The sequence below is a fragment of the Molossus molossus genome, unplaced genomic scaffold (assembly GCF_014108415.1).
Source record: "Molossus molossus isolate mMolMol1 unplaced genomic scaffold, mMolMol1.p scaffold_m16_p_1, whole genome shotgun sequence".
NCBI classification, from domain to species: Eukaryota; Metazoa; Chordata; class Mammalia; order Chiroptera; family Molossidae; genus Molossus; species Molossus molossus.
The window spans coordinates 221,479,852-221,492,744 of NW_023425344.1; the positions used below are offsets into that span (position 1 = coordinate 221,479,852).

General features: G+C 44.4%; 1 protein-coding gene and 1 pseudogene across 2 annotated transcripts in view; both read right to left on the bottom strand.

The window, feature by feature from the left end:
- The window catches only part of ZFYVE26 (zinc finger FYVE-type containing 26), a 66,848-nt gene that overhangs the window by 48,887 nt on the left and 5,068 nt on the right, over positions 1 to 12,893 (bottom strand). For both annotated transcript variants that reach the window (XM_036254618.1, XM_036254614.1), the window contains exons 4-12: positions 10,161 to 10,250; positions 7,899 to 8,421; positions 7,389 to 7,510; positions 6,626 to 6,790; positions 6,392 to 6,480; positions 4,827 to 4,990; positions 2,381 to 2,581; positions 518 to 1,129; positions 194 to 280 (exon numbers count right to left, since the gene is read on the bottom strand). In XM_036254618.1, coding sequence (XP_036110511.1) covers positions 194 to 280; positions 518 to 1,129; positions 2,381 to 2,581; positions 4,827 to 4,990; positions 6,392 to 6,480; positions 6,626 to 6,790; positions 7,389 to 7,510; positions 7,899 to 8,421; positions 10,161 to 10,250 — 2,053 coding nt within the window. The remainder of the gene's footprint in view (positions 1 to 193; positions 281 to 517; positions 1,130 to 2,380; positions 2,582 to 4,826; positions 4,991 to 6,391; positions 6,481 to 6,625; positions 6,791 to 7,388; positions 7,511 to 7,898; positions 8,422 to 10,160; positions 10,251 to 12,893) is intronic.
- LOC118641024 lies at positions 10,714 to 11,309 on the bottom strand (annotated as a pseudogene).

Genomic DNA, 12,893 nt, shown 5'->3' on the forward strand with positions numbered 1-12,893 from the left:
TATATATGCTTGTACTATGTGGAAAATTTCTACAAGGGAACTATTAGCAAGGGTTATCTTGGTGGAGTGGGGCTAGGATAATCTTAGATCACTTTGTTTGTTTGGACCACGTGCTTTATCTTACAGAATATTAGACAAGTGCCACTATGCCACTTGCCTGGTAGGTGGGAACAAGGCATGAGGCATCACTCACCTGCCCGGCTCCTTCGTGTCCGACGACCTCGGCGGAGACTAGGGTACAGGGTGGTAACGGACCGGTATCTTCGGGAAGGTTGCTCCTCTGAAACAGCAAACCCAGTGGGTCACGAGGCAGTTATCAGTTTTGATTTGACCCACCTCCTGGGGTAACAGGTGGAGGAAGATTTGGACTGGGCTCTGAGGCCTGGTTCTGACACCAGTTGCTATGGTGAAATGACAAGTACGGTGTGACTCCCGTGACCTCCTCCCTCTCCCACGTTCCTGAGGTTTTTCTCCATCCTCACTTTCTGGACCCACTGGTTCTGCTGCCTGCACTCACCTGAGACCTGGTTGCTTGTCACCACCTTGTATCTCCACTGGGCCTCCGAGAGAACCTTGGAAAACTGGTGCAGGCGGCTCTGCAGTGTGTCTCTGCTTCCCAGGCAGCCCTGGCCTCCTGGCACCTTTGGCTCCTCATGGGGGCTGTGGCTGCTGAGCTCGTCCAGCTGCTCCTGGAGGAGCCTGAGGAAGGCCCCTATTGCACACTCATCAGCCAGGAACCCACTGATACCACTCGTAAAGTGCTTTAGGTCCAAAAAGCTGTGCCCGTGAGGCCCTGGGGAACTGTCTTTGGGCTCTGTCTTCAGATAGCTTGGAACTGTATTAGCAAGGCTCCTGGGGACTCCCAGGGAACCCCGTTCTGACTTCCTCTCAGGCTGTGCTATGTGCTGAGGGCTCTCTGGTGGGGACCGCAAATCCAATGGACCCTTCCCCTCAACGTCATCCTCCTCAGCATAGTCCTCAGGCAGGTGAGGCTCTGGGTGAAGACTGGCAGAGGTGACGAGGAGCAATGAGAAGATGTTTTCTAGAAGTTCCAGGCACAAAGAGTCGGGAACACTGCACAGATACTGCTGACACCTGGCCAGGTATGTTGAGAAGAGATTTGAAGCACCTAAAGAAGCATGTTTCAGAGAAGAGGGCAGAGAGAGAGCAGACATTAGAAACATTACTTGCCAGACTCAGACTTAAACACTCTCACAACTTTAACTCTTTTATTTTTGTGTGTTTTTCCAATGACTGATTTTTAGAGAGGAAGGGAGAGGGGGAAAGACAGGGAAGGAGAGAGGGAGGGAGGAAAGGAGGGAGGGAAAGAGAGAAAGAAAGAAACATCAATGTGAGAGAGAAACAATGATTGGCTGCCATGCCCGATTGGGGAGCGAACCTGCAACCTGGGTATGTGCCCTGACCAGGAATTAAACTCACCACCTTTTGGTGTACAGGACAATGCTCCAGCCAACTGAGCCACATTGGCCAGGATTCATTTATTTATGTTCTAATGACTAAGGGAATTGTAGTTACAGTCAGAAGAATAAGAGACTCTTCAGCGGTGTCTTTTCATGATTTGCAGAAAGATTTCACTACCTTAATTGTAAGTACAGCTCACTGAATACTTGTTATTTTGTTTCTGCTTTTTTAATTACATTATTCCTCATCTCTGACAAGTACTCTAGCATACAGGCTCCTTACTCCTCAGCTCTATTTTCACTCATTGTTACACTAAAGGGGATGAAGAAATACCTAGATCTCTTAAGAAACACTCACTGGTCAAAAGTGACCATGCTCAGAAGTGAAGGTTTATTCTAAAGCTACAAGGGAGAGAGAACTAACCAGCAGCCACAAAAGGCAAGTTAAAAAACTGTAAGTTATTAAGAAAAACGAGAATATAGGAAATAGGTTCTTTCACACTGTTACTGTGACCCATGACATTGACTTAGAGGCTGCATTTTAAAAAATGAAACACAACAGACAAATAATCAAGAGTGTGCTCTGTTTGGAAGGGTGAGTATATTGTTTTTTAAAACTTATTTTAGTTTATATGCCACTTATCTACACATATACAAATACATATATAAACACACAAATTATATACCTATGTGCAAACTGGAGTGTGATGTGAAATGCTATTTTTATTGTGGATTATAGAAAAAGAAGCATTTGGAAAACACTGTACTAGGTGATCAGACTCCGTTAGAACTTTGCAAATCACTTGCTTTCTCTATGTCTCTGATTAATGAAGGCTGATTAATGGATGAAATGGTTCCTGGGTGTAATAAAACCAACGGCCCCTCCGGATCCAGAGTCCCACATAAAGAACTCTGGAAGAGCTTGTTACCAGCTTGCATCAGGGATAGGGGCACTGTACCTGAGGAGACAGCATCATTCACTGGCTCTGCGGCCACGGCCAGGTCCTCAGAGGGACTGTCTTTGCATTCCTGGCACTGGGTGTGCTGGTGTGAGTTCACACAGAGGGCATAGATGGCGTACTTCATGGCACAGAAGCTCCGGTAGAGTGTCAGGTTCTGATACTGGCTCAGGTGCTCAGGGCCCGGGGCAGCAGCTGAATCTGGATGGTAGAGAGGAATAGGCAGGACTTCAGAGCTGGTTCTTTCAGGCGTGGCTGCAGGTGTGGCTGGAGCAGAGATGCTACATTTCTCTCCTTTCTGCCGGTCTGCTCCTCCTCCCTCCCAGGCCTTTTCCTCCGTGCAGCACCAGCTAACCTTCCCAGCACCAGTTCCCTGTCCCCACCAACCTTCCTGCTACTCGTCTGCTCAACATAGCCCTCACGGCTATTCACTACATCCTTCCTTACATTTCTAAAATCTTCTTTTTCCTTTTAACCAAAAATGAAAACTTAAAGTAGATGTTTAGCCTGCCCAGTGCCACCATATCTAAGAGGCAGGCTAAACATGTGTGTAGATGGAGTAATGAGGGCAAAGGCAACACATTTTTTTTTTTAAACATTTGACATTTTTAAGAAAGCACTGAAGCAGGCATCATGGGGAAAAACACTCTGTTGAAATTGATTGTACTTGTTTAATAATTTATAATGTCTCATTTAAAAAAATTGAACTTGAGGAGAGAGGGCACCATAATCTTTTAGGGTCTCTAAACATCTTAATTTGGCTTTAATCCTTTTCATAGTAAAAATCCAATCTTCTCAAAGAAAAGGCATTCAATGTAGCAAAGCAAAAAAATAAGAAAATATCACCCATGATCTTCCAGCTAAACATAACCATTAACAGTATGTTTTAACCCCTTTGACAGTTTTGCATATATATGTGTGTGTATGTTCAGTATAATGACATTTTCTACACTATTTAATTTTCTTGCTTCTTAAAAAATCCATTATAGTATATGCATTTGATTATGCTTCTTCATAAACTAAATTTCTGATGGTTGCATATAGTTCTACTGAGGCACATTCCTCCAAGGCAGGGCATTGCAGTAGTTAGGGATGGTTTGCTACTATGATGTTGCAATAAACCCCTTTACGTATAGGCTTCCTAGTGATTACTTCTTCTAGGGAGCTCAATTTTGCCAAAGTCAGGGTAAGAAACAGCGAGATCAATACTGCCTCTACCCAGCATCACTGCCCCTGGGACCTATATAAGGGCCAGGACCTATATAAGCCTGAGGGTGAGGGCTCCTTAAATTTTGCACCCAGATGCCTCTCTTAGCTCACCCTAGTGCCAGTCCTATTATTGTTCTTTTTACTTTTTCTAAGTTCTAAGTGCGTCCTGGTGGGTCACCAGGGGTCACATTTAAAATACTCCTTTGGGCCCTGGCCGGTTTGGCTCAGCGGTTGGGGTGTTGGCCTGCGGTCCGGAGAGACCCGGGTTCAGTTCCCGCTAAGGGCATGTACTTCGGTTGCAGTTTGTCCCCGGCCCTGGTTGGTCGTGCGGGTGGCAGCCACTCGATGTGTCCCTTCACGTCGATGTTTCTCTATCTCTCTCTCTCTCTCCCTCCCACTCTGTCTGTACAAAAAAATGGAAAAATGTCCTCGGGTGAGGATAAAAAATAAAAATAAAAAAATAAAATACTCCTTTGGAAGTCTGTACTTGTATGTAGAAAACAGAGTTCCAGTTCCTTTAGGAAGCCTGTTAAACAAGTTGCAGTGACACGGGTTTTCCGATGGGGGCTCAGTCCTTTCTCAACGTCCATCTACGCGATACCTAGGCCGAGCAGCAGCTGCTGCCACGTGGAAGGTTTGTTTCTCTAAGTGAAGTGTCCCAGGCCTGTGGGGCAGCTTGTGATGACACTATGATATCATTTTTTTAGAGCAAAAGAGCTTGTTAATGGGGACTTTACTTTCAATCAAAGCTCTAAGGTGAAAACAAGTCTTTGCTATTGTTTCAGGCCAGTCTTTCTTCCAAACGGCTTTATCTGTTCCACAGCGTGCGAAGGTGATATGGGAGAGAAGGGAGGTAGGCACGTGTGCTATGAGAAAGCTATGAAGACTGGAACGACTCACCAAGAGCCTGCACACACACTGCCAGTGCCCACGCTGTGAACTCGGCGGGCAGTTCCCAAGTCTGTCATTGGCATGAGGCTATGCTAGCGGTTCTGGAGGTGGGTCCGCAAGGACAGAAGTTCCTCTGGGACTGTTCTCATAGGGTTCCCTCACCTCTCCAAGAAAGGGGAGGCAAGTTCCTACATCCCATGGTCTCAGTGGGGCAAACAGCACCAATTCAGAGGGCGCCTAGGCCACCCACATCACCAGATGACACCTAGGTAAATCTTGTGCTGAAAGGAACTCGGCAGATTGTCCTAAGAGGAAACCTTGCCAAGTGGCTCCGTTGCCAACTTACCATGCTCTTGCTGGGAACCCTCAGCTGGCACCTTCTGTAAGAGCTTGAGAACCTCTTCCTCCCTAAGGGCTGGGAGGTTTGTGAGGTGATGGAGAGAGTAGAGCACTGAGTGGCTGTCTCCACCATGTAAATGACACAGGAGGTCTCTCTTTGGTATGGGGTCGCTGAAAGGGAAAGATGGGGATGGAAGAAGAGGTAGTTTAGATCACTGCTCTGAGAAAGACCAACCTGGAGTCCCTCTTGAGTTTGCTCTCTGCCCCATAGCACCCACTTCCCCAAATGCTAAATTTTAGTTGGTTTGGGACACAGCAGAGCATTTATTTATTTTAAAAAACTTTTTTCTTTACTGATTTTAGAGAGAGATATAGAAACATTGATGAGAGAGAACATTGATGGGCCACCTCCTGATGCCCCCCACTGGGGATCGGGCCCACAAACTGGGTATGTGCCCTGACCAGGAATCGAACCAGCGACCTCTTGATACATGGGTTGATGCTCGACCACTGAGCCACAAAGACCAGGTGAGCAGAACATTTATTTACCCTCTGGGAAGCACATCCATCAGGTCAGCTCTGCTTGCCTAGAAAGGACCTAGAAAGGGCCCTTTTGGTCAGTAGGATCTAGAAAAAACGTACGGATGAAGCTCCCTAATTTCTGTGCTCTTCCCAGCTCAGCAGTGACACAAGTTTCTCTGCTTCCCTTTGGGTAACGGCCTCTCACTACTTCCCACTCTGCCCTTTCGACTTCAGGAAGAGCTGGGGATGTGGGGGAAGAGCAGAACAGGAACCCAGACCTGGGGAAGGCCTACGCTTAGTTACTGGGAAAACATGGCTAAGTGACAGTTCAGTATGCAGTTACTAAGTAAAAGTGCGATCCACGCCCTGACCAGTTTGGCTCAGTGGTTAGAGTGTCAGCCTGTGGACCAGGAAGTCCTGGGTTCGATCCGGCCAAGGGCACATACCTTAGTTGCTGTTTGTTCCCAGCCCTGGTCGGGGCCATGAGGGAGGCAACCAGTCGATGTGTCTCTCTCACATTGATGTTTCTCTCTCTCTCCCTCCTACTCTGAAGATAAATGTAAAAATATCCTCAGGTAAAGATTTAAAAAAAGAAGTGTGATCCGGGATAACACACAGCTAAGAATGCGCCCCACATTTACTGTGTCACTTTGGGCACGTCACTTAACACCTCTGGGCTTCAGCTGCCCACTTTTAGAATTAGGATAATATTGGTATCTACCTCATAGGATTATTGTGAGGCTTAAGTGAAATCATCCACTTAAGGAGCTTGGAGCTATGCCTTGCTATAGTGAGTGCTCAGGAAATGTGAGCTATTGGTCTTTTTATCATTGTCATCCTTAAGTTATCTTCTAGTTATAACCTCATGGCTTTATTGAAGATAATTATTACTTATGTTTCTTTCACGGTTTAATAGTTGGAATAACTATTAGTTGCTGGCTAGCAATGTCATTCCACATTTATGTGGAAGATGTCTTGAAATGGTCACATGCACAGAACACGAGGTCAAGTGTACCCAATGGGAAGGGAGCTGGCTGCACAGGGCTATACCTGCTCTGCTGTATACACCACTCCAGGACCTCCAGGTGAGCCCACAGCCCATCACAGGCATCCCTGAGGAGCTTGTCACAACCTTCGTCCTGTATTGACATAGAAGAAAAGAGATGGTGAATCAGGCATCTGGGGTCAGAGACTGTAATGAACTTCAGGACCTTGCATTCTGCCTCAGCCCCAAGTCCCACAGCACTCTCTTCTGAGCAGCTCAGGCTGCAGAGTAAGAGTTACCTGTGTCCTGTGCAGTGTCTGGAGCAACCTCTTGGCTGATGCTAGGCTCTGGCAGTGTGTCCAGCCCAGGAGCACAAGCAGTCGACTGAGAGGCCTGAATTCCCTATCTAGCAGGCAGCCAAGACTGGAGAAGTCTTCCTCTTTCAACAGTGTTAGTGCTGTCACCTGTAAGTCAAAGGAGGCTGCTGTAGGCAATTATGTGGCTTTGCTGCTCAGTAGAGGAAGAGGCTTTCTGGTACAGCAGGTAGATTTCTGACCAGGACAGGATGAGGCCAGGTGGCTAAAAAAGGCCCAGAAAACACTAGACTATAAGCGCTTTCAAGGCAGAAACTGACTTTTGCTGAAACCACAGCTCCTAGCACAGTCAGGGTACATCGATGAGCTTAGTAAGTATCTGTTGAATTACACCGAAGCTCAGTTGCAGTCTGGAAGGAGAAGTTTGGAGTAACCAAATTCCCGTCAGCTGGACAATACATTGCTGCCACTGTCTTTTCTTTCCCGCACCCTCCAGAAAGCTGACAAGTATCCAACATTTTGGTTCCTGCCAAAGGACTGATAGATAATGGCTGGAGTTCTAATTATGAATGATACTGGTTCTTGAAGACGTCTTCCCCCTGGGACTATGGGATGGACAGAACCAAATGTCTCACCATTAGTTAGATTTCTCTGTGTTGGATAAATGAGTGGGAGAGAAATGAGGAATGAAAAAGCCTGTGGAGCGTTCCTGAGTACTTCTGATGGAAAATAATTACGTTTGACCTACCAGGATCTGCTCGAGGAAGTGCTTGTTGTTACTCAGGCAGTAGAAATAGGCCGATTTCCAAGCCTCGGCCGGGTCAGGACTGGAGAACAAGGCTAGCATTGCCCACTCGGGATCCAGATGATCTGGTGAGAAGGAAAATGGAAGCAGACAGGGTTACTGGGGAACCGGAGCTCTTCTTTCCTAAGCTAAAGCCCATTTGAAAAACCAACTGTTAGAGTTCACTCTTAAAAACATAAACCCGGTTTCCTATACCTCTACATTAAAGACTCTTTCCTTCTCTCATCAATTTCTGAAAAGCTCTTTGCTGCTATTGCTATTCCTTTATTTTTTTTCCCCATCACCACTCCACCACTACATAATCTGTGCTTTTACAAAAGAACATCTCACCCTTTTTTGCTTAGCCTTTCCTATTAGCCTTCCTGAGCCCACGAAAGGCCCTGGCCTAGAGGAACTCCAGAGGCTGGGCATAGTGGGATTACCAGCACAGCAAAAGCAGCAAGGGAAACACACCTTTTCCCGACAATGTGGCCTTCGGTGGCTTCTCTGTGGCCTTCTCTGCATAGGTATGGCCATACAGGGACACCAAGCCCCGCCCGGCCTTGTGCAGCAGGCAGCTGAGCAGCCGCTCCTCCTGCAGGGGACTCCCCTCCGTCCTGCAGGCCTCCAGTAGTTCCTCACACAGGACACGCAGCTCCACCCCGAGCGGCTCTGCAGGGCAACGCAGAGTCCGCAGGGCTCCGTAGATGGCATCTACGCCCCCAGGGGGCCCAGTGGCAGGGTCCTGCAAAGCTCGCAGTGCCTTTCGAATGAAGTCCACCAGTGCCTTCTGCAGAGGCCAGCCACAGAGGTCGGTGCCCTCATCTTCCCTAAGCAGAAGCTCCAGCAGGGCCTGCGCTGGCTGGGGAGCCCGGCTCAGAAGATCCAAGAGCACAGAGATAGCTTCTGAGCTGAGCCGAAGGGTGCAGCTCTCCTGCCTTCGATTTCTGTCCAGCACGGGGTCTGCAGTGTCTTGTGATAAAGCCTCATAAAGCTCCTAAATAGAAGATGAAGACAGGGATGTATGGTATGTCTAGAATGTTATCACCTGTATGTCTTTATGTTTTCCTATTTTCAGTACATATTTGTGTGTGTGTGTGTGTGTGTGTGTGTGTGTAAGTAACAGTAGCAATAACAAACACTTCTGTAGTAATTGTTATGTGCCAGGTCCTTTATACAGAAAAATCAAATCAATCCTTACAACAATCTTAAGAGAAAGACACTACTATTATCCCCATTTTACAAATGAGGAGACTGAGGTAAAGAGATGAACTCAGTTGCCCAAGGCCTCCATGCTCAAGTTTGTCCCCGCTTACTGCCTCCAAAGTGTGCACTGTTGCTCTCAATCAGGGACTGCAAACTCACAGACCAAGCAGATGACAAATGGGCAAGTGACATCATGCCCAATCCAAGGCATTTAAATTCCATTTTTAAAAGAACATTATGCGACCGTGGCTCAGTTGTTTGGAGTATCATCCTGTAAACTGAAAGGTCGCGGGTTTCATTTCTGGTCAGGGTGTGTACTGCAGGCAACTGATTGATGTCTCTCTCTCATATTGATGTTTCTCTCTCCCTCTCCCTCTCCGTCTCCCTCGACCTGCCTCTCTCTCTCAAATAAATGAAAAGAAAAAAAGAATGTCATGCACCAGTTTTTAATCCTAGCCTTGGTTTAAGGTATAGGCCATTCCTTATCCCCAATACCTCCAACCCATATAACTCTCCCTTTCTATTGGGCTTTCAATGTATTCACAATTAGTACCATATGGTTTATAATTGTCTCATGTTTCTGTTAGTCTCTTCTCCCTGACTAGACCAAGCCCTTAAAGGCTAGAACCTCTACAGCCTAATTTTGTTTAAAGAGCAGAGGCAGAGGAATAAAAGGGGGTGCTTTAGTACCCTAACTATGGATGGTGCTCAGGGATGCTTCCTCATTAACTGCCTCCAAGATGATCAGAGAACCAGGAGTCCTTGACTTAATATAAGTGAAAGTACGTCTCTTAAATCCTACTGCTAATATGTCTTTATTAGTTCATGGCAGAGTGATGAAGAAAATAAGTACTGAGCCTCAGAGTATACCTCAGGCACTTAAGCACTTAAGTATAGATCTAGTTAAGACTTAGTTTAACCCTGGCTGGGTAGCTTAGTCGGTTAGAGCATTGTCCCGATATGCCAAGGTTGCAGGTTTGATCCCTGGTCAGGGAATATACAAGAATCAACCAATGACTGTATAAATAAATGGAACAACAAATAGATGTTTCTCTCCCTCCCCCTTCTTCTGTCCTTCTAAAATTTAAAAAAAAAAAAAAGCGCCTTAGTTTGAACCTGGCCCCAGAAGGTTGTTGTGAGGATGAACTCCAACACCTTCAGTGCAGCTGTTACAGGAGAGGTATTCAACAAGCACTAGTTCCTTTTCCCCTTCACATTTCCTACCATCTACTGGTAAACAATTCAAACTCCTAGTTTAAATCCAAGCTACTATTTCTTTACATGAAATGAAAATCACTTTAATCCCCAGCTATACTTAGTGTTTCTGGACAATCCACCTATAAGAATTCTAAAATCAGGTAAGTTTATCCTAATTCTAAACTCCCCGCAGAGTGGCCTCGATCTAGCCTGGTCTTGCCTGAGAACAGAGTACAGTCGACCTCTAGGGAACCCATCTCTGCTGGATTCCTGGCAATTGAACTGGTTGAGTAACTGTGACCCTTGGCAGGTGGTTCCAGAACCCTCTCTCACCTTCAGGATGTCCTCTGGAATGTGACCTTGGAGGTCTTCTGACAATAAAAGAAACTCCAGCTTTCTTCGGAAAACAGCTGGAAGTAACTTCTAGAAAAATCATAAAGAGGAAGTACAGTGATTAGGCATATGCTTTAGTTAATAAAATGTAAGTAAATATTTCTCTCCAGTTACTATTCTTTTTTTTTTTTTTTTACTGCAAATAAAATTTTATTCATAAATCACTAGCCATGAGTTTTTATCATTAGTTACTACATAAATGCTGCTTGGTGCCATTATCCAAGTGGCATGATCATTTTCTGTCCACAAGTCACCTTGTATTTACAGAATTTTCATGATTTACATATATGCATCTATCAGTGAGGGTTTAACATTGAGATGCAACATAGCATCCATAATATCTGCTGTTTTCCAGATACCAAAGTAGCAGAAATGTATTTTTATTCACCTTTTCATTTGGTCACCTTATGTAAAAAAAAAAAAAAAAAAAAAATCAATAACTTAGACATTCTAAGTCTCTAAAGGAAATTTTCCAGTGTGTTCGTGGAAGTGGTTAGACAGTAAGATCGTCAGAAACAACGTCCATGTCCACAACCTCTGGTAGCTCCTGTACCATTTGTCTGCCAGTGCCTCCTCTGTGCAAAGGGGCCTGGATGAGATTCAGGTTTTGCTTGACTTCTCTGATGTCCTGAGCTTTCTGCAGTTCTTTATTTTTCTTCAACCTGTTCATTATAAATTTGGCTTGACGTTTCTGCTCGATCTCTTCCGAATCTCTTCACCGAATCAATCGTTTTATTCCACGGCACTCATGGCTATTTGATAGGTTAATTTCTACGTTTTTCAAATTCAAATGAATTATCCACTGTAAGCTCTTTACCAGCTGCTTTACATAATGCTTTAGCCCCCTTGACCTTGTGAGGATTGAGCTTCTTTTTAAAGCTTTATGACATTTGGATTTACAGAACCTGAACATCCTGCAATCGGTGAGAACATCGTGCTGAATCCAGGGTATATGGGCCCAAAAAAGACATAACACTTCTCGGTCTCCCCACTTACTCTTATTTCTGTTGTTTCTCTAACCACTGAATTCCTAGGAATGTTTTTGAGATACATTTCTTTGTATACAAAAACAGCTAAACTTGTATGCATACCCCTCTTGAATATTAACACTTAAATCCCACATTGATCAGCCTTAAACTCAAGGTTTGTTTATTTTTATTTTATTTTATTTTTAATTGATTAATTTTTGTTACAAATGATTCTCCTTTTTCCCCCCAGTGGTTCCCCCCTCCCCCTTCCCTCCCCGCCCCTTCCCCCAATTGTTGTCCATGTCCACTGTTCATGCCTATATGCATATAAATTCTGTTGTTCATCCCTCTCTCAGCTCCCCACTCCTTAGGGGATTGTCCTCAAACTGTTATGTTCATTATATTCCAGAAATCAGTGAGATCATATGAAATTTGTCTTTCTCTGCTTGGCTTGTTTCACTCAGGATGATACTTTCCAGGTCCCTCCATGTAGTCTCAAAGGACAAGAGATCTTTCTTTCTTACCGCTGCGTAGTACTCCATTGTGTATATGTACCACAGCTTTTTAATCCATTCGTCTACTGATGGGCACTTGGGCTGTTTCCAGATCTTAGCGATTGTAAATAGTGCTGCTACAAAGATGGGGGTACATATATTCTTTTTGATTGGTGTTTCAGGCTTCTTGAGGTTTGTTTATTTCATATGACTTTTTTTTCTGTCACTTGAGGTCTTTCTCCAAGAATCTCCCTTGCAGTGACCAAAATACCCAGTTATGAGTAAGCCTGGGAGGGTATGGACCACATCATCCTCTTTTGGTCTAAATCCTTGATTTTAGTATTTATTATAAGTTGGAAAACAAAAGTAAACAGGAAGGATTTAATGTTTATTAAACACTTATGTGCCAGGTATTGTGTGTGCTATATTTTCACATATTTAAAAAAAAAAAAAAAAAAAAATCTCATTTAGTCTCTAAATCAAACAAACCTGAAATGGTTAGGAAGCACTTTCCAACTTTTTCAAGCATTAAAAGGAAGAGTGATCCCCATGTTTGTTAATGAGACGCGCCATCAGAGAAGACTAATGTATAAAAGAAGAGAAAGCCTTGGATTCTTTTGGTACCTGCTTGTTTCACAATTACTTCCCTTCACCTAGTTCTTAAAAGTAAAATTATAGTCTCCCTGTCTCCAGACACAAATACAAATAGATTAAGCCTGGAAATAATCCTGACAAACACAGCTTTAAAATAGAGACACCAGTAAATCATGTAGCTGGTTAAAGCTTCCAGAAGCTGGGTTTTGTTAACAGGTCCCCTAACTCAAGGCAAGAAGTATCTGCAGGATCACACGTAGTCTATTCATATGCTATTCATCAATCACATTAGAGGCTAACATGATCTGGTATGTCCTTGGTTCAAAATCCTATTTCTTCTTACCACACCCTTCCCTAATGCACCTATACTACCCGAATGCTTGTATAATATGAATGATTGGAAGTTGGTGGAGAAAATTCATGCTAGGAAGCCGAAGGTTAGAGCTTCTACTGAGAACTAAGAGGAAGGAATAGGTAAGATGCTTAGACAGCAGGCCCTTAACAAAAGAATAAAGTCTGGTTAAGATTTTAGAACTTTAATCTAGAATTCTAATAAGTTTATATTTATTTTACTAGTGAAATTATATTATGTATATGCATGGCCATAAATGACTAAC